This window comes from Myotis myotis, unplaced genomic scaffold (genome assembly GCF_014108235.1).
Source record: "Myotis myotis isolate mMyoMyo1 unplaced genomic scaffold, mMyoMyo1.p scaffold_m19_p_10, whole genome shotgun sequence".
NCBI classification, from domain to species: domain Eukaryota; kingdom Metazoa; phylum Chordata; class Mammalia; order Chiroptera; family Vespertilionidae; genus Myotis; species Myotis myotis.
Window position 1 is genome coordinate 62704876 of NW_023416314.1, and position 27086 is coordinate 62731961.

The window sequence follows — 27086 nt, forward strand, 5'->3', positions numbered from 1 at the left end:
GGGCCACCAACTGCCACAGGCTGATCTAACTTCCGCACTCCAACTGAAATAGAACTTCTCTTCCCCCAAAATTCCAACACTAAGGGCTGACTCATGGGACCTGATTCGAAAAAATGTTTTAAAGATGAGAGAGATAGTGGACATGTGTCTACAGTGGCAGGAATGATCCATTGGAGAGGGAGAGAGACATCATTCAGGACAGGCAAACGGCCAAGGGAACCATGACCTATAGTCTAGGGCAGGGGTGGGGAACCTTTCTTCTGCCAAGGGCCATTTGGATATTTATAACATCATTCGAGGGCCATACAAAATTATCAGCTTAAAAATTATCCTGCTAAATTTGGTCAAACATTTAATTAACTCACCCCTAATGCCTTGGCAAGTCTAGTTGCTGCTGATAAAATCATAAAACCTCTGAGAGAGAAGGGACTTCTGAGTTCCCCACACCTTCCAGCCGTTATAACATCAAGGTGAAATGACTTAGGCAATGCTACTCAGCTGGTTAATGGCACAGCAAAAACTAGAGCCCAGGTCTTATCAACTACTTAGTGTTTATTGAGAACTTATTATGTGCCAGGCATTCATTTTACAGAGAAGAAAAGTGGGGCTCACCCGCTTCACAGGAAGAACTGGAGTGTCCTAGCTCTTGAAAGGTGGTCCAGGGAGGGCTGGTTCTGTGTGTATCTCTGACACATGGCTATACAGCCTCTTAAAGTGGGAAACAAGAGTAAGATCATATCCTTGGGACAGTACATGTGGGACAGCACACACACGTACACACATGTGAAAGTGCTCACACACAGCCGGCATGGCTTCCCATGGCTCTGCGAGGAGGAGAAGGGATGCCAGCGGGAGCCTCCAGCATCACCTGCTAATGGCAAGCCTGTCCACCCCCACGCCGAGCCCTGGAACCAGCGCAGGCTTAGACACAAAGAAGCCTGGCTTCATTTTAGCAGCCAAATTGCTATCTAAAGAAAAGACTTCCCAGGACAACAGATTCTCTGAGGAGAACACAGAAGGGTGGACAGGTGGTTTCCCACTGAAAAGCACCACCAGTCACTTCCTCTCCAGACTCAGGCCTGAAAGGGAAAAGAAACGCTGGCTCCAAATAGAATTTTTGAAATGCGAATGTATCTTTTGAGATGTTTGGGTAGTTTGTTTTAATCCTATATAATAAAGAGCGAATATGCTAATTAGACCGAACAGCAGAATGACCATCCGGACGACCTTCCGGACGAAGCCGGGCTCTGAGGGGCTGCGAGGGCCGAGCCCCTTGCACAAATTTCATGCATCAGGCCTGTAGTAGATAAATAAATTTCTTGGAGAAAGGTAAAATGATGGTGAAGATGACAGCTATGACTTACTAACCTTGGTTATGATGGTAGCTGTAATATATGGAGCACTTACTACATGCTGAGAATTGTGCTTTACATGCTCCCTCTAATTTGATCTTCACAGTAACTCTATGAAGGGCGTTCTATTCATATCACCATTTTATGGAGGAGGAACTGGAGGCTGCAACAGGTTAATCCACTTCTCAAAGACACCTAGCAGTAGGTACAGTCACCGTGTTTTAAACACAAGTCTACCTGATTCCAAAGCCTGGGCCCCAATCAGTTTGTGTGTGTGTGTGTGTGTGTGTGTGTGTGTGTGTGTGTGTGTGTGTGCAGCTGCACATGCATGGGCAATTAACTGACCAAAAAGCAAGAACTTCAGGACACACAGGAAATCAAACTCTCTCCTGTCTTTCCCCACTGACAGGCCCACTGGCCTGGGAGCTGCAGGTGGGGGCACAGCTCCCCTGTGCTGGAGGGGCACTTCGCCAGACTGTCTCAGTTTTCTAGACATCAGGAAGACACAGGTCCCCTGGTGCCCTCCCCAACTCCCTTCATGAGGTCCACCCCCTGCCTTCCTCTGCATCCCTTCCGATATATTCAATCCCACTTAGAATAAAATCCAGAGCCCTTCCCTAGGCCCACAAAGCCCTGCATGACCTGGCTCCGGCCTCCCCTTGACACTGTGGAGCCCCCCGTCAGCCCAGACCTCCATCTGGACTGCTGTGTGAACGGGGAAATAAGCCTTTCTCTTATTCAAGCCACGCTATTTGGGAGTCTCCTGTAACAGCAGCCTAAACAGTATCTAACTCACACTCTTGGTCTCTGACCTTGATACTTAAACTTCCTCCACTCTCTTTGAATCTCTGGCCTCCGCTGTCCACCTAACCCCACACACTCAGCAGACAACTTCATCTTCTGTTTCAAAGGGAAAAGGAAGCCAGTTCATGGGAACTCTCCCAACTTCCACGACCTAACCTTTCCAGGTGACATCGGCACCCTCCTGCTCCTGCCTTCCCTGCTGTGACTCCTCCTGTCCTAGCCAAAATTCCCATCAGGCTTTGGGCCCCATGCCCTCCTACCCCTCAGGGAACACTAATAAGTTAACCTCTCCCTCTGGACAGTGTCCACAGCAGTACTTAAAATAAGGGTGCCTTTCCCATCTTAATGATAAAAAAAACCCACTAAGATCCTTCAGTTGGCATTTACTTTTCAAAGCTCCCCCAACCCCCATAGGAGTTGTGCCCCAACACTGCAGAGCCCTATTCAGTCTCCAGTGACCCCATCTCAAGAAATCCAGTCTTCATCTCTTGGCCTCAAAGCATGTTTGCCCTCATTCTCACTCCCTCCTTGAAACTGTCCTCAAGACACCCTGCCTCCTGACTTGTTCTCTCCCTTACTTATTTCTCAGGTAGGACTATTCCTATCCACATTCTAGAGATAAAGAAATGGAAACCTAGAGATGCTAAGTACATTCCCCAAACTGACACAGCAAACTGACCAACATCACAGAAATGAAGTCTGGCTAGTGGATGAAGAAAGGGGGGTTATTGAAAGAACTCTGGAGAGACCACAAATCCCTGCAAGGGCTGGAGACAGGTTGCCAGGAATAACACTTGAAATCACATCACAGAGCAAGTCCCCCGAAGAAACCACCATCACGGCCACTATCCCCAGCACACTCTGGATGATGACTGTCATGGGGTCACTGTCATGGCTGCCATCTCACACGGGATGTAGCCACCCTAGGTCCACCTCTCTGGCAAGATAGGATTCTGCACAGTCCCTACCTCAACACATCAGCAGCTGCTGAGTCACAGCCAAGGGCAGGTGCATCTGGATTGTGCACCAGCATCCTAGCTGCAAAGGATGCTGGGGAAACAAGTATGTATCAGCAATTCGTAGCTTCTATAATGTGTGTGTGGTGGGGCAGGGGTTTCCTGCAGTCATATGAAGCATGTCCAGTTGCTGACAGACAAAAAGAATGACCAATAGTCACTAAACAAATGAAATACTTAGTCCAGTACCTGATGTGCTATCCTTCACCCTTTATTTTACCCAACTCTGTGTTGAGCACAGTGTCAGAGAACACCATAGTATAAAGATATTCAAACCACCCCAGAACCCAACACCCTCACAAAACGTCCAGCTTTCCCCACATCTGTCTCCTCATTCTTCTCCCCAAGAAGCCAATAGATATCTGATAAACAAGTCTCTGCTAAATGCTGATGACTGAAAATGGGTTACTTAGTGTCTGATTCTTCCTGGAATCTTTCTATTTTCACAGGAGATTCTAGAAACTGCAAAGTTTCAACCCCCAAAATTTCAAGCAGCTGTGATATTCACCAGGGGAAGATTTGGGTCAGCAAGGAAGTCTTTTGACTCAGACAAGTGCTCTTCAATATTAACCTTGGATAAACAGGTATCACCAACTCCTACAACCCCTTACCTTTGAGCAGACCTCATAGGCTTTCCCACATTTTGCCTCACTGCATCTTCCCGCAAACCCTATGTGAGCTTTAAGATAAGTGTGAATTTCCTAGGGGACTACATTTGGTAAGTGAGAACTGAGATTTACTGACCTAGGTTTATAGGCCTAGGTTTACTGACTCTTAATCAAATGCTTTCACTTTCTGTGAGTCCAGCCTGACCTCCAGGTAAAGAACCATTCCAGTGGTGTCAGTGAATAAGAGAGCAAGGGAACCCAAAAGACAGCCCCCAGGGGCAGGAGAGGCTGACAGGGAAGAAGAAACAACCCCAAGATGATCCTGTTCCTAGAACACATTCCATTCGCTTTAACTCTGAGTGTTTTCAAATGGGTTCTAATTCCAACACATGCACATTCAACAGGATGACTGAGTATAATTACTTCCTTTTTGTTTCAAAAATTGCAAAAATTAGGGGATGTGCAACCACCCCAGGAGGAATCCAGGAGCTGAGGGCAGGGGCAATCTGCAAACCCAGTGAGCCTTTTTAGTTGCAGTGATGGGGAAAGTGTGCAGTCCCTGAGCTCCGTGATTAAAGCAACTGCAAATTAGTTTCCGCAAAGGTCTTTCCCCTTAAATTGAAAACACCGTATAATGGAATTTCATAGAGGCTGCTTTGGAAATGACTTCATACCTCACTCTGTTCAGAGCTGAGAGGTGGCCACATGCAGTGAATTGTAAGAGGATGAAGCTCTCCAGGGGCTGCCCAACCTTCCTCCCAACTTCCACATAGAGACAATCAGGGACTGCTCACCCCGTCCCTTAACCTGGAAGGGAATTAGTGAGCTCAGAGCAAGAGAGTGATCTGTAGTCTTCTCCTTCCCCAAACCAATAGTTTACCTGCCATCCACGCCTTCTACCAGTCAGGCTCCTAGGGGTGGCTAGCTGCACATGGAATGTCCAGGTATAGACATTGTAAGCATAAGGTTTGGAAAACTATGGGGTTACCAGGCTCTATTAAGATTTCCAAGAGAAATGAAGTCAAGCTGACACAGAAATACTGAACGTCACACTGTTTTCACTGACCACCTTAGCTGTCTTGAGGGCACCATTCCAGAATGCAGGAATCCCATTTCCAAATTGTCGGCAGCTCTACAGTGACTCACACAAGTGGCATTTCGGTGTCAAATTTCCAGACAGCCCAGATTGTTCATTCATTCATTCATGTAAAAAAAATGTCTTAGTGCCCACTATGTGCCAGGCATGGTGCCAAGGACTTGGGAGACAACAGTGAGCAAAGTCACAGCTCTCATGGTGATTATAATCAAATGATGGAGACTGAATTACACTTCGAATAATTATTCCAACAAATGAAAAAGCTGCAATTCTGACAATGCTATACTGTGGTTGGTATGAAGAGAGCCAGGAGACGGAAATTGGACCTGGTCAGGGCATTCAGAAGACATCCCTGAGGAAGTGCCCTTTCAGCTGAGACCTAAACGGTAAGGAAGAGCTAACCAAGGGGAGAGAGATGGGGTAGGGGAAGGGGAAGGGGAACTCTCAAGGCAGAGAGCACAGCATGGAGCCCTGCGGGGCAGGGGCTGGGCTGGAAAAAGGCTGATGGACAGTAACCTTGGTGAGAGAGGGTGAGCATGGCCCCAAAGGAGCCTGAAAAAGGGCCAGACCCTGCAGTTTTGCAGGACATGCAAAGAAGTTTTGCCTTTATCTGAAATGCAAATTGGATGCCATGAAAAAGTTGTAACAGGAAAAAGGGTAGAAAGATGGTATCATGTCATTAGAAAATGTCTTTCTGGCTGCAGCACAGCAGCCATATTGAAAGGTGTGTGTGTGTGTGTAGGCGGGGGGGGGGGGGGTGGCAAGAGCTGTTTGTCAAAAACCCACCCAGAAGAGTAGGTATTTAGAGCCTTGGCTGCCCTGGCAGTGATCCGACTCACCAACAACCACAAGGACAACGGCACAGCCAACTCAGTAGTCCAGGGCACCAGTCCCCCACCCCAAACTCTTTCCACTGAAGCTATCTAGCACAACTTCTACGGTGCGATGCTGTCGTGTGGGCACTAAGTTGGTAAATGAGGCAGCATATCCCTTCACACCCCTGGGAAACTACCCATCTACTTATCACTGAGAGTAGTAAGAAACTGACTCCAATAAATGGGTCACCAGCACACACCTGTTGATCTCTTTCTAACTGTCTCTATTTGCATATCCTCAGCCTAAGAGAGAAGTTCAAGTGTGTGCTCTTAAAATGATAATAATTTGAAATTTTAAGCTCTCGTCAGTACCTCGGTGCTTGTGACTGGAGATGAGGAAAAGAGCTGGTTACCCAGAGGGCCAAACTCTTTGAACAGAGGCTCACCTTATATGAAAATAGGGCTCAAAGCCCTTCCAGGTAGCTCAGCTGGTTAGAGCATCATCCTGATACACCAAGGTTGAGGGTTAGATCCCTAGTCGAAAGAAAGAATGAAAGAAAGAAAGAATGAAAGAAAGAAAGAAAGAAAGAAAGAAAGAAAGAAAGAAAGAAGAAAGAAAGAAAGAGAGGAAGAGAGACACAGAGAGAGACAGAGAGTAAGAGAGAAAGAAGAAGGAAGGGAGGGAGGGAGGGAGGGAGGGAGGGAGGGAGGGAGGGAGGGAGGAAGGGAGGAAGGGAGGAAGGGAGGGAGGGAGGGAGGGAGGAAGGAAGGAAGGAAGGAAGGAAGGAAGGAAGGAAGGAAGGAAGGAAGGAAGGAAGGAAGAAAATAGGGCTCACCCTATGTGCTGACATCTTTAAGTGTTAAGTACATAGTGTTCTGTCTTACTTGGCGCTACTACAACAGAGCGCCACTATTGAGAAATCTGACCTAGAAGGGAGCAGAGCCACAAGGTGCGTTCTCTAGCGACTGCGTGGACAGACCAACACACACACACACACACACACACTGACCTGTATTGGATAGTGATTTAAATAAGAAATTACCTTTTGTTAAGTCACTGAGATTTGGTGGTAATTCATTATAGCAGCTAGCATCATTTAACGGATAGAGGTCAATCTCTCTGTGGAGGATAAGTGTACCCTAGCAACAGAGCCATGTCACTCAACAGATACTGGGAAGGTTTCTGGAATAAAGTGAAGGGATTGATAATTACTTCAGTATAAACAAATATATAAAATAAATAAATATTTTATATTATAACCACCAAATAAGTTTAACTATGACTCCTAGCTAAAGAGATTTTGTTTGTTTTGGTTTTAGTTATCTAATTTTCAAAGAATTAGCAAATATGTTTCATCTTCTTTTTTTTCATCGTGACTTGAACTTCATACTTAAGAGTGCTGCATTTTTTATGCACTAGCTAAAAAGCAATTAACAATGAAGTCATTGTGGTTTACTAGTAAAAAGAAGAAAAAGCAAATGGCAATAGATGTCCCATCCTCCAAGTCATAAGGTCAAGAGCACAGCAGCACCTTGGGGAAGAAAGTCTTAGCACCTCAGCCGAGAAACACAGCAAGAACCACAGCTGGCCAGAGGTGAACCAAGCTAACCTCTCTCTTTTTTCCTTTCCCTCGCCCTTTTTCCCTGTGACAGGGACTAGCTGACAATAATCTGCAAGGTCTGTTTAGTGTATGGTCTGGTCTTGCTGTGACTAATAAGATGATTGGTTGTATATATCTTCTTTATGGTTGTTCATTATATCACCCTAACATAAAGTAATTTAATTTCAGAGGGATAATTAGGGCATTTCTAATCTAACTGATAGTCTGAATGAAATGAGATTCTCAGAGGGAGATTTGTGTATCAGGAGACTGGTGACCTCTGGCCCCAATTTTCACACAATGTATTAATCTGACAGCCCAACTTCCCCGGCATGTTGTATCCGAACATTTCCAAGCCTGTGGGTTAGAGAACACACCCGCAAATGAGATTACTTTATTTATAATGAGATTCCCTTGGGCTCAAGAAGACAGATCATAATATTTTAACTGAGGCCTGCAGACTGATAGAGTCACCATAATATTAATGGAAGCCCTGAGATGCCAACATACTAAAAAGGCAGCATGGCCCTGCCTAGGATCTCAGATGCTACTCAGCAAAACTGAAGACCAAGCCCTATGGAAGGCCTTCCTCACTCAGCGGGCTCAAGGCCACCACAACAGGGAAAAATCTCATGTTGGCTGAGGCCATAGGAAGCTCATTCTCACCTGTCTGCTTGGGGGAACTATAGAAAGAGTCTGCTCAGCTAGCCTGCGATGGGGGGGACGAGGGAAGAGCCTCCTAGAAAGAGGAAGCAGCAGAGGTTAGTTGTGGGGTGTGTGTGTGTGGGGGGGCGGTGTATGTGTGGTAGCAGGCCCAGCATTCTGAGCAAGCAGGGTAGCCAAGAGACCATCTGCCTGCTACCCGATCAACATACTTTCAGGGCCAGACCCACTCACCTCTGTCCTCCACACCGGCTCCAAACCATACCATTACAGTCACTCTTTCACACCAGTCATCAGATGCAGGATGCTGATTCTCATGAAAGAAAATCTGCTGCCAAAAACATTTCCTGTTATCTGTTCAGTCACTGAGCACCCACATGTGCCAAGCACTGGTCAAGTCCAAAATAGATAAATCCCCTCTTTCCAGGCTCCTTCCTTTCTTGTGGTTGTTTAAGCCTCCTTGGTAAATTCCTTTTAGAATTTAATTTGAGACAAAAGTCTGATTCTCTGGGGGAAAAATAATGTACTCCTTTATCAGATAGTGCAAATTATGCAGCTCATCTTGTTCCCCTTGTTTTCTTGGGAGCCAGGAAGCTCAGCGATTACTGTCATGTTCAGATGCAGTTGCAGTATTAAGTTGGTGTTTTGTGTCTTTTTCCTTCTTACTTTCTATTCCTAGTGAAAAAAATGTATTTAAATACATCTTATTTGGTGAGGTATTTAAAGTTCAATTTGGAAAGAGTACGTTTTATTTTTAGAAATAGGCAAAGATAGAAGCATTCACTTACAAAAAGCCACTGTTAAAAATGATTTAGTACTTACTAAGCGCCTGTTAATAATTAACCTTCAGAGATGAGGGACGGGAGATCAGGAGAGCTGCGTAGTTTGCCTGAGATGACACGTTTAGTAAGGAGCAGAACCAGGCAGGATTAAAACCTGGGCAGTCTAGCATCAACAGCTGCCCTCTTAACCACTGCTTCTCAGAATGTAAGACTTACTGTGCTAGGCAGCAGCCAATGAACGTTAAACCTATTGGTCGCCCTGCTAGGCTGCCTCACATCCTCTGAAGCCCCTTAGTCTTCCAGCCACTGCTGCAGCAGCCGGCAGCACTCGGGCCTGACCTGACAGCACCCTGCCTGGGCAGCGTGAAGAGTCTCTTTGCGTCCCAATCTCCTGGGCAGATGTAGGAATCTACTCGGTGACTCTGACACATGCACACACTTGGAACAGGGGGGCTAACACCCCATTCCGCAAACCTTGGCCAGTGAGGGATGGAGCCAGTGGACAAATGCCCGTGTTTCTGTCCTTTGGGCAGGGAACTCTGAGGCCCATTCTGGGGGCTCCTCGGGCATCCCCAGGGGAATTCAGCTGCCGTTGCCCACGGTTAATCAGCTCAGCAAAGTTCACCCCTAGTTCACTCCTAGTTCCTTCTCCTAGTTCACTCCTCCTGGTCCCCAGTCTTGCTCTTTGGGATCAATTTCTGAAACTAACTACCTGTGTGCAAGACCTGGTCTCAGCACTGCTTTAGAGGGAAATGGAGGCTAGAACACTACAGTGCCCAGCTTGAGGAGTTCAGGTTAGAGCAGTGATGGCGAACCTTTTGAGCTCGGCATGTCAGCATTTTGAAAAACCCTAACTTAACTCTGGTGCCGTGTCACATATAGAAATTTTTTGATATTTGCAGCCATAGTAAAACAAAGACTTATATTTTTTATATTTATTTTATATATTTAAATGCCATTTAACAAAGAAAAATCAACCAAAAGAATGATGTCATAGGTTTGCCATCACTGGATTAGAGTGACATATCACTACAAGAGGAAAATTTCAGTAATACTGCACTAACAACCTGTGGTTAAGTAGCCAGAAGAGTGACTCAAGCTATACAAATACAAGAGCACGGAGAAAGTGGAATAAATGGAACAAGCAGGAACTACAATAGAGTTTACTGGAACACAGCCACATATTCATGCTCACGTTGTCTAAGGCTGCTTTCCCGCCACAGCAGCAGAGCTGAGCAGTTGCAACAGGAGCCCATCAAGCCTCAAATATTTAGTATCTGGCTGCTTTCTGAAAAAAGTCTCTGGACCTGTGATACATAAAATCAAGGATCCTCTGGGAATGCCGAGAATGGACACATTCTATGTGAGAGGTGGTGATTGGGAAGGTCAGGAAAAGCTAGGAAGAGTCTGACTGTCGAAGAACAGGAGCAAGGAAGGGCATTCCAGGTAAAGGCAACAGCTGAACCAAAGGCACAGAGCTGAGAATCAACACGCTGCTTGCGAGGAACCATAGGTAGTTTACTGCAGGAGAGAAAGGAACTACCACGGATGTGATGGGAGATGAGGCCACAGGCAAAGATGGCTTTAAGGTCTCTGGCTGGGCCATTGCTCTCATTTTAGGCTATTTCCTTCAATAGCCAAAGATACCATAAACAAGAGTGACTGCAGAGTCTGGTTTGGGGTACCTTTTATTGAAGGGGGTTTATGTGGCGTTTGATGCTCTTGTGACGAATGGGAAACCCCCTCAGAGTGGGACCCCTTCTCATAAAGCAACCCTCCTTGCACCTGGGCATTTTTTACCTTAAAAGACACCCCTACTTTGCCCTCCTCAGGTGCATGGCTCAAGCTGTGCCAGCTCCGACCTCCTGCTCCTGTTGCTGCTAAACCAGACACAACTGACTCCCACCATTATGGTCAGACCCCCCAGGTGCCCTGACAGGTCTCCCCCACAGCCTGCTTGGCAGTTTCCAGATATGAGGATGCAGTAACCTGTGGCAAGAAATCCTGGAGACTGAGGCCTGGCACACGGCCCCAGGAGGAGGTGTTTTGGGAAAGAAAAACCCTGGTGAGCCAGCATGGCCCAAGAAGGAATAATCTTGTTTAGCTCTGTCAAGTCACTGAGGACTAAACATGTGCCAGACCAGGCAATAGACTCAAAATATATAAATGAGGGGCTCACAGTCTAACGGGGGAGATAGACATGCTCTTCTCATGGGGGAGACTGGTGCCAACTCCCCTCTGGTGGGGCACAGCCCCCAAGAGGTAAAGCATGGGAGGATATTAAAAGCTTAATAAACATCCTAAGGGCATTAGCTTTAATGGTTATTGTGGAATAAACTACAGGTTCCACATCAACTGCTGATATGCAAATACATGCGTAAAGTACTGAAAGATACCCCAGAAACATTTCTTCTTCCCCCTTAGAGTTTCAAGATTCCCCTGACGATACCTGTTTATACTCTTGACTGGTTTGGTAAACCATTTTTGAATAAGCAATGCAAAGGTAAACTTCAGTCCCAAAAGGACAGAACTTAAAACATAATTTGGAAAACGAATTGATCAGGAGAACGCAGAAAACCAACACTGATTTTTTTTCTTTTAAAGAAGAATAGTTAACGTTTACTAAATATGTACATATCGTCAAGTACTGCGCTGACGGCTTCCCACGCATGGTCTCATTCAATCGTCACACCAATCCTCTGAGATAGATGCTGTTTTTATTACTGTCTCCGTGTTACACATGTGGCAACTGAGTCTTAACCAAGTAACTTGTTCCCCCACCATCACTGTAGGAGGCAGGTGTCACCTGACCATTTATTCACAGGGGCCACACCCTTAACCACCACACCAACTGTCTCCCCTTACTGGCTAGTCCCCTGTTCCCGCCTGAGACATCTTTTCTCAGAATTTGGCCCTGAATTCAGGCTTCAGGATAAGTTCCTTCATTGTGATAAGCAGGGCCCAGATCTCTGACAGCTGTTCCCTGCTCTTCATCATCATCTGAAACAATCAGTAAGCATTAGAGAGTACTTTTCCCTTTACAAAGGTGATAATTAGATAACAAGCTGAGATTAAAGTAATTACCGTTAGACAGCTGGCGAGCCAGCACAGTCGCGTTGAAATATTGTTGGTACTTCAGCATCTGGTTCTAACAACAGCACAGGCTAAAGGATTTTACATTAATTACAGAACATAATTTAATATAAACATATTTAATTGCAATTGATGAGCGATAAACTGTTCAAGAATGACTTAACCCCTTCCGTGTGTCAAAGTGATGGGAACTTTGGGCAGGCTGCGGCCTCTTCTGCTGTCTCTCTCACCCTCCCTCGCCGTACCTCCACACTCCCTGGTCCCCTCTCCTGGAGAAAACCCCCCTCAGGGGAGGATTTTCCTCATTGATTGTCCCGTGGGTCCTTGGAGCATGTACTGCGCTGCTCATCCTGGGAAAGCCCGGTGGAAGGAGGCCAGTGTGCCAGCCTGGCTGGGATGCATTGCTTGGGTGTGACCAGCTGCCCTTCCTCACAGGGGCTGGAAATTCTCGCACCTTTATGTGGTGCTGGCTTGGCTTCTGACAGTCAGTGAGCAACCTGTTAAAAATAATCCTCAGATCTCCTAGCAAAAGTATAAAGGTAAACCACTTTTTTGTCCTGACTAGAAAGTCCCTGGCCACAATAGCCAGGGTATTTTCACAATTTTGGAATCAATGTGTAATACCTGGAAATTTCTTCATGAGATGGGACACTTTCTATTCTGGTAGGAATACATGCTGTCAACCCCCACCACTACTCCCACAATCTCCACTGGATAAAAGACTCAACCAGCATTTTTTGCACATCATCTTTCCAGAAGCTCCATTCACTAATGGGACACATTCAAAAGCCACAAAAATCGTGTTATGAGCTACATGCCTGTGTTCCCCAAAATTCATATGTTGAAACTTAACTCCCAATGGGATGGTATTAAGAGGTAGAGCCTTTGGGAATTAATTAAGTTTAGATGAGGTCATGAGGCTAGAGTCCCCCATGATGGGATTAATGTCCTTATAAAAAGATAAAAAGACTAAAGCTTGTTCTCTTGGCCATGAGAGGCTGCTAGAGCAAGAAGGTGGCTGTCTGCAAACCAGGAAGAGGGCCCTCATCAGAACACAACCATTCTGGTACCCTGATCTGGACTTTCCAGACTGCAGAACTATGAGAAATAAATGTCTGTTGTTAAGCCACCCGTCTATAGTGTTCTGTTATAGCAATCTGAACTAAGACATACCACTAGGTCCCAACTGCGTTGAAATGATTCTTAAGAATTGATCCAAAGAAGTTACAAGGCTCTTTCCTAAAAAAAAGAGTGAGTAGCCCTAGAGCGAGTTGGAAAAAAATCACTGTTAAGTTTCCCTATGTGAAAAATGATGTGGAATTACAAGGAGCCTTACTGTTTTTACTTCTTCCTGTGGATTTCAAGGTATAAAGCACACATTCCCCTAAAAGCTAAAGTGAGGGTTGAAAAGTTTATTATTCATAATAAAACTTCTAGAGGAATTACTGACAGGCGCACACAAAGTAAAATTAGTGTGAAGATTCGGGACCACATATCACCAAGGGACAACCAGGCACTCTCTCCAACTGAAAGTTGTTCTACGCATAACCTTTTGAAAGAAGAAGTTTAACTTCCCTGACACAGCAAATCCATGATATAAGAACTATCAGGTATTTTTTGTAGATTTATATTCCTGTAGGAGTGAGGAAGGGACAAGAAGGAACGTAGCCAATAAAGAAGCATTGGCTAATTTAAAAGTTACCACTCCATCATAAAAATTAAAAAGTTTTATGGGTCGAAGGACACTAGCTAGAAAGTGAAGAAAAATGACAGAATGGCAGAAAGTATTTATAAATCATATTTGATAAGGGTCTAGTACCTAGAATATAAAAAGAACTATTACAACCCAACAATTAAAATACAAATAATCTAATTGAAAAATGGGAAAATAATCTGATTCGATATTTTTCTGAAGACAATATACCAAAGGCCAATAAGCACATGGAAAGAGTCTCAACATCATTAATCATCACCCAAACCAAAATGTGCTACCACTTCAAACACCCCAGGATGGCTGTAATACAAGAGATAATAACAAATGTTGGTAAGGATGTGGAGAAACCAAAAACCCTCATAAATTGCTGGGGGTGATATAAACAGCACAACCATTGTGGAAAACAGTTTGACAGTCCCTCAATAAGTTAAATATAGTTACCATAAGACCCAGCAACTCGGTTCTAGGCACATGCCCAAAAAGAATTTAAAAGATGTCCATACAAAAACTTGAACATAAATAGCAGTATTATTCATAATAGTCAAAAAATGGAAGTAATCCAAATATCCATCAATTGATGAATAAACAAATTGGTATATCCATATAATGCACTATCGTCCAGCCATAAAAAGGAACCAAGTATTGATACATGCTATAATATGGATCAATCTTGAAAACATCATAATAAGTGGGAGAAGCCAGACACAGATAACCACATATTATATGACTACATTTATATGAAGTGTCCAAAATTGGTAAATCTATAGAGACAGAAAATAGATTCATGGTTGTGAGGAGATGGGAAGAAAGGGAATTTAAGAGTGACTGCTAATAAGAATTTTTTTTTGGCGGGGGGTGGGGGAGGAGTGATAGAAATGTTCTGGAATTAGTGGTGATGGTTCCACAATATTCTGAATACACTAAAAGCTACTGAACTGTATACTATATAATAGTTAAAACAGTAGATTTTTTTAAAAAGTTGGAATGGTTTTTTTTTAATATATTTTATTGATTTTTTACAGAGAGGAAGGTAGAGGGATAGAGAGTTGGAAACATCAGATGAGAGAGAAACATCGATCAGCTGCCTCCTGCACACTCCCCACTGGGAATGTGCCCGCAACCAAGGTACATGCCCTTGACCGGAATCAAACCCGGGACCCTTTAGTCCCCAGGCTGACGCTCTATCCACTGAGCCAAACCGGCCAGGGCAAAACAGTAGATTTTATGTCATGTAAATTTTATCTGTTTTTTTTTAAGGTACCAATCTGGGAATTTGAGCTTAGTCCCACTAGGGAAGCCTGGGAATCTGGGTAAAGTGATCACAGATGTTCAAGAGGTGAGGATGCTGGGATATTTATACCCCAACTCCCCTTAGTCAGTGATGGCAGGTTGCTTCCAGGAGGCATACATTCCTTGCACTTTTGGCCTAACTGCCAAAGGAGCTCTGGTGGCTAGAGATCGTCCTTAGGCAGATCAATGTTGGTGCTGACAGACGACAGGCCAGTGCGGCCCCGAAAGGGTATAGGCAGGAGATCCAGGCAGTGCACTGACAATCTGCTACTCTCTCATTGAGTTGTCTTGGGATTAAATAAGAAAATCTGTGTAAAATGCTTCACAGTGCTAGACACAGAGAAAGCTCTTAATAAATGTGAGCTGTTTTTACAGAAGATTCAATAAGGCTAAATAATTTGATCAAAATTGCATAGCCAATGCAAGACAAAGCGAGGATTTATGCAGATCTGTCTATACCATGCAGTCTTTCACATAGAGAATCATACTAACCAAATTTGTAAACATGCCTATAGGATGGCAATCATGTCTTGAGGACATTCAGCAACTATAACAAATATCTTTGTATCTTTACTCTCTCTCCTGCCCCTTATGTGTCTTCAATGGGGACAGCAGCTGCTTGTCTCACAAAAAGGCCTCGAGGGCAGATGTTCTGTCGGCTCAAGTTGCCCAGGGTCTGAATATTACACGGTTTGTTGTGTAGGTGCTTATTTGAGATTCAAAGCCTGCACATTTGCTGACAGTTTAGTCCAAAGGACCAAGACACAGTACACCTGAGGCTTCAGGAGCAGCAGGACGACACTTGCCTCACCCACATGTCGGTCCCCCTGTTCTCCTCTGGAATAATCTGACTTTCAGTGACTCAATGAAAGAGGTGAGCTAGCAGAGGAAAATGGCAGGAATCCCTTCCCAAAATGCCCGCCTGAACTCCCAGAGGGTTGACGTGAGGATGTGGGGCTGCAGACCCCAAGCCTACCTGATCAGGTAGTGGTTGATAATGGTGTCAAAGTAGCTGTAGTACACGGCATTGTTCACGTGGCCATACTGGTCATTGTCCTGCCACCTCGTCTGGATGGGCAAGAAGTACCCATAGGCCTCCTGGTGACGATGACAATCTTCAACCCGCTGGTTCTCTGATGATGTAGTCAAGAAACGGACATTCCTAGGAAGCATCCTCCAAACCCAAGAGGCCATAGTCGGTGATTGCTGCCTTGAAGGGTACCTTCAAGTGAAAGGGCAGCATAGGATAAGATGGTCTGCAGAAATCTTTAGCTTCACAAAAGCGATTGCATTAAATTTTGGCCATTGATTTCAAAAGGAAATTAAAATTTTTCCCCTAAGAAATAAATCTTCCCTGATAATGCAGGTCCTTGTCACAAATCTATTTACTGTTCTTATTATTGTTATTGATTTGTGAGAAAGGAAGGGAATTATTTTAGCCTTATATTTATATATCTTTATAAATATTCTTAAATTGGGCCATACAACACAAGTTATTTTGTAATCTTTTGTGCTTAACAATAGATTATTGATATGTTTAAATACTCTCCTACATCATTTTAATGTTGAATTCCATTATATTCCATTGTATCAAAGCACCACAATTTATAAAATCCTTTATCGCATATAGAGGATTATGATTCCAATTTTGTTGACTCGGATTGGAATTTTTGTAAATAAACCTTCACACACACACGTGATTATTTTCTTAAAATAAATACCTAAAAGCAGAATTGCTGGGTCAAAGGGCAAATAAATTGTTAAGGATTTTGATTTAATAATTTATACCACCCCAACAGTGGCCAATTTCCTTGTCAATTTTAAAATGTTTTGTCAATTTGACTGTGTTCTCTCATTTCCATATAAATTTAATGAAATGTGCTAAATGGAAAGATGACTACTGCTACCAGCTATGATGGAATAAATAGTATCAGAATAACCCTTCTGTTTGAGAACAACTATAAAAGTGAGATAAAATGTAAAAGAAGAGCCCTGTGAAGGCCTGAGGAAATAATCACGGTAGCGGGACTTTATAGGCTGCAACCCTGGGGACAGGGTAACACACTGCAGTGAGCTTGCACTTGCTACTGTTGTTTCTCATCAGGGTATCTGCCAATTTACTATGTGGGGAATAAAGGCTGAAGAGATAACAGCAACCTAGAGCTTGCAGTGGTCTTGCTGTGTTGGAAGAGGTGACAAAAATTGAAAGGCCAACATCCTGGAGAAGAATGAGCTGCAGAGAAGTGAGCCTCATAGTGCAAATTTCCCCAAAGGCATTTACTGACTCCTAAGCTGCACGTGCTCCAATGAGACAGAGAAACCAGCAGAAAGCAACTGCTCCAAGGCTAAAAGCCTAGGAAGGAAATAGGAGTCTCACTGTGCTGAGGACTGCCAAGGAGGAAGGTAAAGACCCCAGACTTTCAGTTTCGACCCCAAAAGGGCCACTTCCTTAGAGTGAGAGCAAACCCTATATGGACCAGCTTTGATCGAGGCTGTCTACCCAAACATCACCTCTTAGCCAGTGGAAACCTAAATCACCTCTGCAGGAAAACAGCACCATCCAGAGTCTCCACAACGTTTTAGACACAAAGTCTAACATTCAGTTAAAAACTACCAGGCCTATTAGGAAAGAAGAACAAATGACCAAAGCCCAAAAGAAAAGACAATAAAATATTCCCACAGACTCATACTGATTTTAAAATAACTATGATTAACAGGCATCAAAGATAAAGGGAGACTATGCATCCCAAATACACAAAGAACTCTAAAATTCAGAGAGGAAAGATAAAAAAAAAAAAACCCAATAAAAATTAAGCAAAAGTCACACATAATTCACAAATACAGATTTTTAAATGACCTTTAAACATATGAAAAGATGGACAACTTCAGGCATAATTAAAAAAATGAAAATTGTAACCCTGCTGAGATACCTTTTCCCAATTATTAGACTTGGTAAAAATTACAAAGCTTGACAGCACATTCTCTTGACAAAGACACAAGGAATGAGACACTCATACATTGCTGGTGGGAGCGTCCTGCCTTATGGGAGAAGAATTTAGCAACCTCTAACAAAACCACAAGTGAGTTTACCTTTTGCCCACATCTAAAGTTACCTTGAAGATATACTTTCACCAGTACAAAAGTATATATGAACAAGGTACATCTGCGTTTGCAATTGAAAAATATTGGGGGGGGGGGAACTCACATAGGACATTGGTTGAATAAACTCTGATACATTCACACAATGGTATATTATGCAGCTGTACATGAAAACTAAAGAATATGTGATATGGAAATCTTGGTTGTCAACCAAAAAAAGCAAAGTGCAAAAGACTATATATAGTATGCTACTTTTGTGTAAGAAAGAAGAGGAAATAAGATAATATAAAAGTATTTATTTACACTTACAAAAAGTAATTCAGGAAAGTTGAACCAGGAACTAATGAGGGCACATTAACAAGGCAGACAAGGTGGAGGAGGGGTAGTAACACGCTTCTGAATACAGCTTTTTGTGTAATTTGGGGTTTGGGAGCTTTAATGTTTTATATACTCACCCAAGATGATGATGATGGTGATGACGAAGAATTTAAACCTAAAATGGAATACAAACAGAAACAAGTGAGCCTAACTATATGTCAAATGAATAACATAATTACACAGAAGAGGAAAAATAACTACTTTTGAGTACAGGGTTTTGATTATATACCCTCAAAGAAAAATCTTCTAACACATATTGAACACTGGTTAGGAGGTATGTTTTTTATATTGACAGAATCTAAGCCTGGCAAATGAGTAAATATACTAAGGATAATTTAGCCAGATTTCTCACTTACAAAAAGGACTTGCAAACACAGGAAAGAGAAAGACCAAAATGAACCTTCAAATATTAGGTAAGATTTGGGAGTCTAGTATTAACGCCTAGGTTAGGGATAGAGATAAAGACAGCCCTCTTTTCCCTGCCCTTTTGAGCCCTGTGGCACTCCAGAAGCAAGATAAGCACACTTAGTGTCCAGATCTTATTTTCTAAATACCATTCTACACAAAATGGAACCAGGACTCCTTGAAGAAATGACTGGTCCCAATGCCGGGGCAGATAAAGTGAAAGGTAACCCTGGAACATCTCATTGTTCCAGAAAGTAAGGAATGTTTGAAGAATGAGGGGTATGACAAAAGTAATCTGTGATAGAAATCAGAAGATTGTTACCTCGGGTAGGGACAATGACCGGGAAGTGGCACAAAGGTGGCTTCTGTACTGTTAGTGATATTCTACACTGTGGTCTAGATGGTGTTTACATAGGTATGTTACTTTGTAGAAATTAATCAAGCGTATTCTTTTATGACTGTATTGTATTTCGATTAAATGTTTCCCCAAAACTGTGCTACATGGAGAGAAGTTACAGGATTACAATAAGTTAAATCTCTAATGTCCAGAGAGAGCGCGCTCTCTCTCTTTTGCTCTCTCTCTCTCTCTCTCATTATTCAAGGAATTTATCTCTTGTACATTCACCCTAATACAAACTCAGAAAACTTGAAGAAGTCAAGATTCTTCTTTAAGCCACATAAGGACCTGTTATATTGGTTGCTTTGTGGATATGTGCATATTTATATGGCCCCCAAATAGATAATGATGAAGACAGACTTAACTCTCACATAGTGGAAGCACAAGTAATGACTTAGAATCCTTGATGATCTGAAAATAACCTGCCATCTAAATGACATTTAAAAGGAGAAAGTTCTTAAACTTGTACATTTTTTAATTAAATTTTCCTAAGGAATCAACCTTCATCATCTGTACCTTTTGGCAACATAAGGCTAATATTCATCCACTTGAACGCATACAAAAATCTCAAAATGAAAGAAATCTCTGCATGAGTGACACTGAGTACTAGGTGGCATTCTGACTGACCACTATGAGAAAGTTGAGGGAAGTAATTTTTTTAAATAATTTTAAAGAACTTCATTAAGTAGCAAAGCTCACTGGCATAATCCAAAGAAAATCCATTTTGATACCTGCTTCATGCTCAGATTTCATAAATACCATTAGGAGCTTTCCCAGGCCTTTGGGAATGCGCTCTGACTCCACAAAGTCGCCATAAATGGGCACTTTCCTGAAGTCTAAGTGTGTGGGGGAGGAGGATCCTGCCATGCAAATAAATTCTCAGGAAGCTGTGAAAATATTCGCTATTTTGCTCAATTTATTCCAAGCCGAAATATAATAGTACATTATAAATCTGTTTTGATTTTACTTAATCTAATGAAAAAATGTTCATCTTTTTGATAAGTGCTCATTAGCCATTTTTTCCTGACATAAACAGACAAGAAAGATGTTCTCGTGCTACATTTAAAACGCAACTCAGCTAATTACAGTGCAATGACTCAAAGAACAAAATCAATGCACTAAAGTTTCTCACTTGAATTGTCTTTAGAGTTGAATTAAAAAAAATCTAACAAAAAAAATTTAAAGGGCCCTAGCAGTGTGTTTTACACTTAGGTTGAATAATGTTTAAGTAAATAAAGGCCGCATTTTAGTATGTGATTTAAAAAAATTAAATTTTCTCGGGTCAATTGCTCTCCAAAAATAGTTGCTGAATTTACCAACAAAAATCTCAAAATAGAAGAAAGCCCTTTCTTGAAAGGGGTGATAAATTTACATAAGCACTTCACCCTATTTCACCTGTCCTTTGTGAGACCAGAAGCTGCAAGGAGATAATATTCAGTCAGCGTTGGAGCCAGAATAGGACCAGGGAATAGCAAGAAATTAAGATCTATTTAAGAATCAAACTTACTTACAGGCCAAATTTATGCTCAGGACTTTTAGGAATATCAGATAATCTTGGGCTTTTTGAATCACAGAGTATTGATCTACTGAAACATTACACTATTTGGGAAATAGTGCCATTTCCCAAAGCACTTGGTTTATGCTCCAGGAAGAATTTTGACTAATCTAACTCCTTGGGTATCTCAAATCTGGCTACATGACTCAAATGATCACTTCATTGATTTTTAAAATTGTGTTTTATTATGAAATATATTTACCTGAAACTAGAAACTTTACAATGATTGTAGATCTATGACAAATAAATTATGTGTATTGTACCCACTTATTATGTGCCAGCTCCCATGCCAAGGGCTTCACATACATCATGCCATTTAATCTTTACAGCACATCAATTCTCATTTTAAAGATGAAGAAATTGATGCTAGGAGATGTTAAGTAATTACCCCAACAACTAATCTTTGTGATGGTCTGCCTTGGAGTTTGGGTACAATACACGTAATTGGGTGCCACAGAATTTTAGTAATTAGTTTATGTGTACCATGAGATGAAAAGGGTTGAAAATCGCTGGTATAAGAAATAAGTTTCTAACATAAAAAACATTTAAAATTCACAAAATTGAAAACTACAACAATGTGGGGGTAAATTGTCTGTTGTTACAAGTTGACAAGCAGCATAAACCCACACACTCACCCTAAAGTCCCCCCTCCAACATGGATTATCATTGGGAGGGAGATGGGCTGGATGTCTTATAAATTCACTTCTGACTGTATGACTCTGGATTTGAATCAAAATCTACTGTAGAATATGAACAAAAGAATCATGCTAGCCATCAGGAAGGCCCTCCTCTCCTGTCAGCTCAGCCTCAGAAGACTAGATCATAAGAGCCAAAGGCAGTGACCCAAAGCATTGCAAAGATAAGGGATTCCAGAACGGAGAAGACTCAGTTGGCCAGAGGCCACAACCTAGAGTGCTGGGTTGTTCTGCTCAGCTCCTAGAAGCCAAGTGCAAATTGAACCGACAATCAATCAATATTCATCGGGTCCAGGATTATAAAAAACTACAGAAATGGTCCCAGAAATAAGACTGAGATGTGGGAAATGGGCTGTGAGATCATTAAGGATGACAATGACCATGAACCTTCCTTTTCCCCTCAGGAGCTGGGCTGCCAGGCCTGGGTTTCATTCTGAGACATTGTTCTTCAGTCCCTTTTCTAGAGAGTGAGGGCCATGCTTTGAACAGCCACAGCAGTTAATTCTGAAGACAGTGACTGTACAAGGCTGGTGATGGTTCTCACAATCCTGGTTCCTTTTATAAATTATTCAGTCTAAGAGCCCCTGGAATGAATATTTTTAAAGTTTGCACTTGAGTTCTTGGAAGAAAAGTACACCAAAGCCAAATAAATAAACACATCTGAAAAATACCTGTTCTTCTCAAGCAATTAAAAAATGCATTGTTATTTGTAAAACTACTCTCTGTTTCCTTACAGATGAGTGTTAACTTTGTCCCCAGTCAAAAGCTTTTTTATGCATTCCATTCCAAATTGCCAGGCTGCCTACAAAATTTGCAATAAAGCAATTAGAAGCCGCAGAGTAAATAAAATGTGTCCTGTAGAATGGCAGGGGCAGGAAGCAGATCAGAAATATTCACACTGTCAGGCTGTTCCCTGGCTTTTTCTGTGTGTTGTTCATGTATACTAATGTGTGGACAAGAGGGTTGAAAACATTTTGCTAAGAATGAAACCCTAAGATTTATACATAATTTCTAAGCTTATCCTTGGGAAAGAAGCCACAATCTGTTTTCAGACAAGTGTAAAACACTTGCAATTCCCTTTGAAAAACAACGTCCAATCTTCCCTTAAATTGAGATGCCAGAGCAACTAGATTGTGATTTAAATCAGATAACGAAATTAGTCCAGGTACACCGGGGTGGAAGGAGAGACAGTGCAGACACTGGTAAATGGCCTATGAATTCAAAATGTCGAATCTTCCCCCCACCCCAGCCAATTTTGACTTCCAACAAATTAGAGAAATAAATTGGCAGTTCACCTATGATTCACCGGTAAACAAACATTTTTCACCAGCTTCTTCGTGACTATCTTTTGAGCTGAGCTTTTTTAAATTCCATAAAGGACGGGGTTGTAACAATAACTCTCAGAGTTCACAATAAGCGTTGGCAGGGTTCTAATGAAAAACAAAAATCTCCACCTAATTCAGGGGTGGGGAACCTTTTTTCTGCCAAGGGCCATTTGGATATTTATAACATCATTTGCAGGCCATACAAAATTGTCAACTTAAAAATTAGCCTGCTATATTTGATCAAACATTTAATTAACTTCCCCCTAATGCCTTGGCAGGGCCAGACCAAAAGATTTCTTGGGCCTTATACAGCGTGCAGGCCAGACGTTCCCCACCCCTGATCTAATTCCAACGATTCGCCATAGTAACATAGAACTTCATATTATTAATACTGGTGTGGCCTGAGGGAGAGATAGAATCTCAGTGAGGAGCAATCTGACAACGTCAGCTAAAATCCTGCATCTCTGATCAAACCAAAGCAATTCAGGTTTCAAGTTGGGTTCAAAAAAGCGTAAACATGGACCAACACCAAGGATGGACTTGGCCAAAGGTCTACAGTTGCAGCAGAAATGAACTGACTGTCCTGGTTGGATAGAGGCTCTGCTGGCTAAGATTTTGTTGTGCTCCGGGAAAATGGGCCCATTTGTTGGTCCTTCTGACAAAGCCGGATTAAGGATTTGACCTCCATACTCCCATAAAACTCAGTACACCCAGGGATAATCATACTCCCAGACTCATCAGCTCTTCTCCTTGAATTCTATAGCCAGCGAAGATCTCTGCTAGCAGAGAGCTGGGGGGTTGGGTGGGGATCATTCTGATTGGAGGAGTTTCTATTCCACAGAGGTGTCTTTATCTCAGCTAATCTATCCCATTGGCAGGTTGGTCGAAACCAAACCTATTTCTTCAAGGTAAGGGCACTCAGGACTCAGCCCAAGGTGGCATCTACGGTATTTAGTCCAAAACTTTGCCATCAAGAGAGCACACACTCTGCCTAGTAGGGCTTGTGTGGCTCTCCTTTTCTGCCCACCCCGCCCCCCCCCCTCCCCCCTGCCACTCCTCTCCTGTGGAAGGCATTGATTCCAGGCAAGGGGCTATATAGCCAAAGACAAGAGAACCTTCTACAAAATAATTTTTGCAAAGGGTCAGGTAGGGAAAAGGGGTGTGTGTGGAGGGATGATTTTCCACCAAATCTTACATCCTAGCATTAAATTCTGTTCAAGTGGGCTTTTGTCAAAAATTGGTCCAAATGCTGGGAAGTGATAATCAACTGAAACCAAAGTGGTCCTTCTTTAGAGAAAGATTTCAAGTTCACCATCCTTTTTATGGGAGAGGTGGGTCGGGAGGTGGGAAAGTGGTTTTTTAAAAGACACAGCCGATCACAAATGTGCTGATCTAACTTTGTCAATGACATTTCACCCCAGATGGCAAGTGAAGGAGACACTAGGATTTAAGGCACCTAGACACTTGACAGCAGAATATGAAGACATTAAGGGGGAGGGGGAAAAAACCAAACAAGAATCCTTAAATTGCATTACTTCAAAAGCATATAAGTCTAAAAGCAATCTAAGATACAATTTTAAGAATAATAAGCATCTGAACCTCCGAGTAATATGAACTTCCAAAGGCAGAGAATGGAGATACTGACTATATCTGAATCTGTTCAGAGACTTTATTCCAGGGCACAAGGCTGAGCTGCTGCAATGTACACAAGTGGGGTGCAAAGTCAATGGGATTACATTCTCCTAATTATTTTCTGCTTGAGCTTTACAGCACATACACAAAATGAGATCAGCCGGGACTTGCCTCTCTAACAAATCACTCAGATTTAAACATTGCTCAAATAAACAAAGTGGGGGGAGGGGGGGCACAAGGCTGGGAAAAGGCAGAGAAGGGCTTCTTCAATCACAGTTGCAAGGAACAAAAACCTGGAGGGGGGAAAGAGTTGTTGGACCGCCACCAAATCTCCCCCACTGGAGACAAGAGCCCATCTGCTGAGCTCGGCAACTTCGCTTTAACTACCATTCAGCTTGCATCTCTGCAGAGATCTGTCTGCAGAGCTGGCAGATGGACCCCTGCTTCCCCGAGTCGCTGTGTTATTTGTTTAATAAATTTAATTAATATCCATACTGCATTGGATTGCTCCCAGAAAAGGAGCCCGAGTGCTCCCTTTCCCCAATAGCTACATGATGAGTGATTTCCCAGCAAAGAGCAGATAACGGTACCCCGGGGCCCCTGAAAAAATTAAAGTACCATGTGCTTACATTACTTTGCATGTGCTAATTTTCTGCAGTACACTAATATACTTTGGATGGGTATTTTAACTTCATGAAAGTACGCAGCTCTAGAAAACTTTCTGATCAGTTATATTTGTTGGAATGCTTTTAAAAGAATCTAATTTAACCACATTTGTTGTTGTTGTTTTTTAACCCTCACCCGAGGATATTTTCCTACTGATTTTTAGAGGGCGTAGAAGAGAAAGGTAAAGACAGAGAGGAATATCAATGTGAGAGAAACACATCGATTGGTTGCCCCTGCGCGCGCTCCAACCAGGACCCGGGCCGAGGAGGAGCCTGCAACCGAGGTACGTGCCCGGGTCATGAATGGTAAGGAGGTTCCCTTTGGCAAACAGCAGGCTCCACAACCGACCGTTGTTAACAAAGTGAGACACCCCCCTGATCATATTGAACTTGAATTATTTCCGAAGCTGAAATACGTGGTTCTTGCAAACATGGGAAACAGAAGGGTCTTAGACAAAATCAAGGAGGTAACATGCTCCCTCTTCATTAGGCGGTAATGGAGTCCCTGCGATCAGCAAGTATGAATTAAATGTGTTTTACTCATCCTGCTACCCAATGTCATCCTCTCTCTCTTGTCTGTATAGTTCATCTTAACCTAGCTTCCCCATAGTGTGTTGCAAGAAAGAATAGTCCTTTGAGGATATAAAAGTCTAGGGAACATTATGTCAAAGAAGGCTAAAGGGGGGCTGCTACCATGACCATGGCCTCCGGTAGCAGTGGCCTCCCTGCAACCCATCTCCTGTCCCATTCCTTCCTTTTGCAATGGAATGGAATTCAGCATGGTTCCTATACCACTTCCCAGAAACATCTGTATGTTGATAAAAATACAGAGGTTATTTTCCAGGGTTTCACCTGCACCTTTCATAGCCAACAGGCATTGGAAACAAAACAAACGAGGGGCCTGCTATGGAGCTGTACCTCAGCACCCGCTCCAAGGCTGCCAGTGTTGCCGCCACCAAGACGGCCAGCAGCAGCCTGGCTGCAGACAGCCAGCAGTGTGGAGATGTGGAAGAGAGAGGGAAAGACAGAGAGAAATATCTTTCCAGGCGTCAGGGCAGCTCACTACTGGATCTGCGTCTTGGGGGTCAAGCTGCCTGGGATTCCCAGGGAGCAATACTTCACACTCTACTACAAAGTTAAGTGAAAGGCTTTTTCAACCTTCTTATGGTTTTAACCTGATTACTCCTTATTTTAGACTTTTGGAAAACAAACATAATAGTCTCCATGATCCACATTTAAGAGCATACCATTCATGCAAAGATATCCTGAAGAGATTAAACAAAGATGGCTACTTCACCAGCAATGATGAAGTTGTATGTGCCTGGATGGAATTGAATAAGTACAGGCAATATCTTACCAGTTTAGAATTACTAGTAGACTTGGAAAGAAATTATGAAAGAGAACAAAATTGCTTGCAAAATAAGTAAATAAGCTACAAGAAAACAATAAACTACCTGGACTTTCTGATGTTGCACAGTTCCAAAATTGGTTGTTATCGGAGGATGCCCAAACTTTTAAGGATCAGGAGCGATTCGTAAGGCTTAGATATTTGATATGGTAAGTAGGGAGTTAGAACAATGTGAGCTCACAAAGAGCAGCACCTACTCTGGACGGACAGAGAAGAAAGACAACAGTGGGAACGAACAAGAAGAAAACTTAGTCTTCACAGAAAAATTTAAGAGAAATGGAAGACAAAAGAGATGTTACTTTTGACAAAGATTAGAAAAGACGTTAAAAGAGAAGCTAGGCTAGAGGAACAATGGCATAGAAACAGAGAAGACAGTGACAAGAAGACAAGCCCTTTTAGAGAAAAAAAAATGGCTTATCATTTACGAAAAAAAAAAAAGGCAAGAAAATGCCTTTAAAAGAGAAGAGATGGTAACACTTTCCCCTGAACCTCATTGTAAAGCACTGCTTAGAAATTATGAGTCATGGTAAAAAGGTAAAGCCTTCCTCCTCTAAACTAAATAAAAGCATTCATTGTCAACCTTAGGAGATAAAAGTCAAATGGTCTTCCTGCAAGCCAGTGAATCAGTTCCACAACCTCCCACAAGATTCTTCTCAAATAATGTGCAAAAAGTACCAGCACAGCCTTTGCCAA

At 42.7% G+C, this 27086-nt stretch overlaps 1 protein-coding gene and 1 pseudogene across 3 annotated transcripts in view; one reads left to right on the forward strand and one right to left on the reverse strand.

The window, feature by feature from the left end:
- The window catches only part of LOC118664961, a 123329-nt gene that overhangs the window by 57621 nt on the left and 38622 nt on the right, over positions 1-27086 (reverse strand). For all 3 annotated transcript variants that reach the window (XM_036325729.1, XM_036325728.1, XM_036325730.1), the window contains 2 exons: positions 18389-18426; positions 15811-16056 (listed from right to left, as the gene is read on the reverse strand). In XM_036325729.1, coding sequence (XP_036181622.1) covers positions 15811-16028 — 218 coding nt within the window. In that variant the 5' untranslated portion in view covers positions 16029-16056; positions 18389-18426. The remainder of the gene's footprint in view (positions 1-15810; positions 16057-18388; positions 18427-27086) is intronic.
- Positions 25892-27086, forward strand: part of LOC118665438 — a 39756-nt pseudogene continuing 38561 nt past the window's right edge.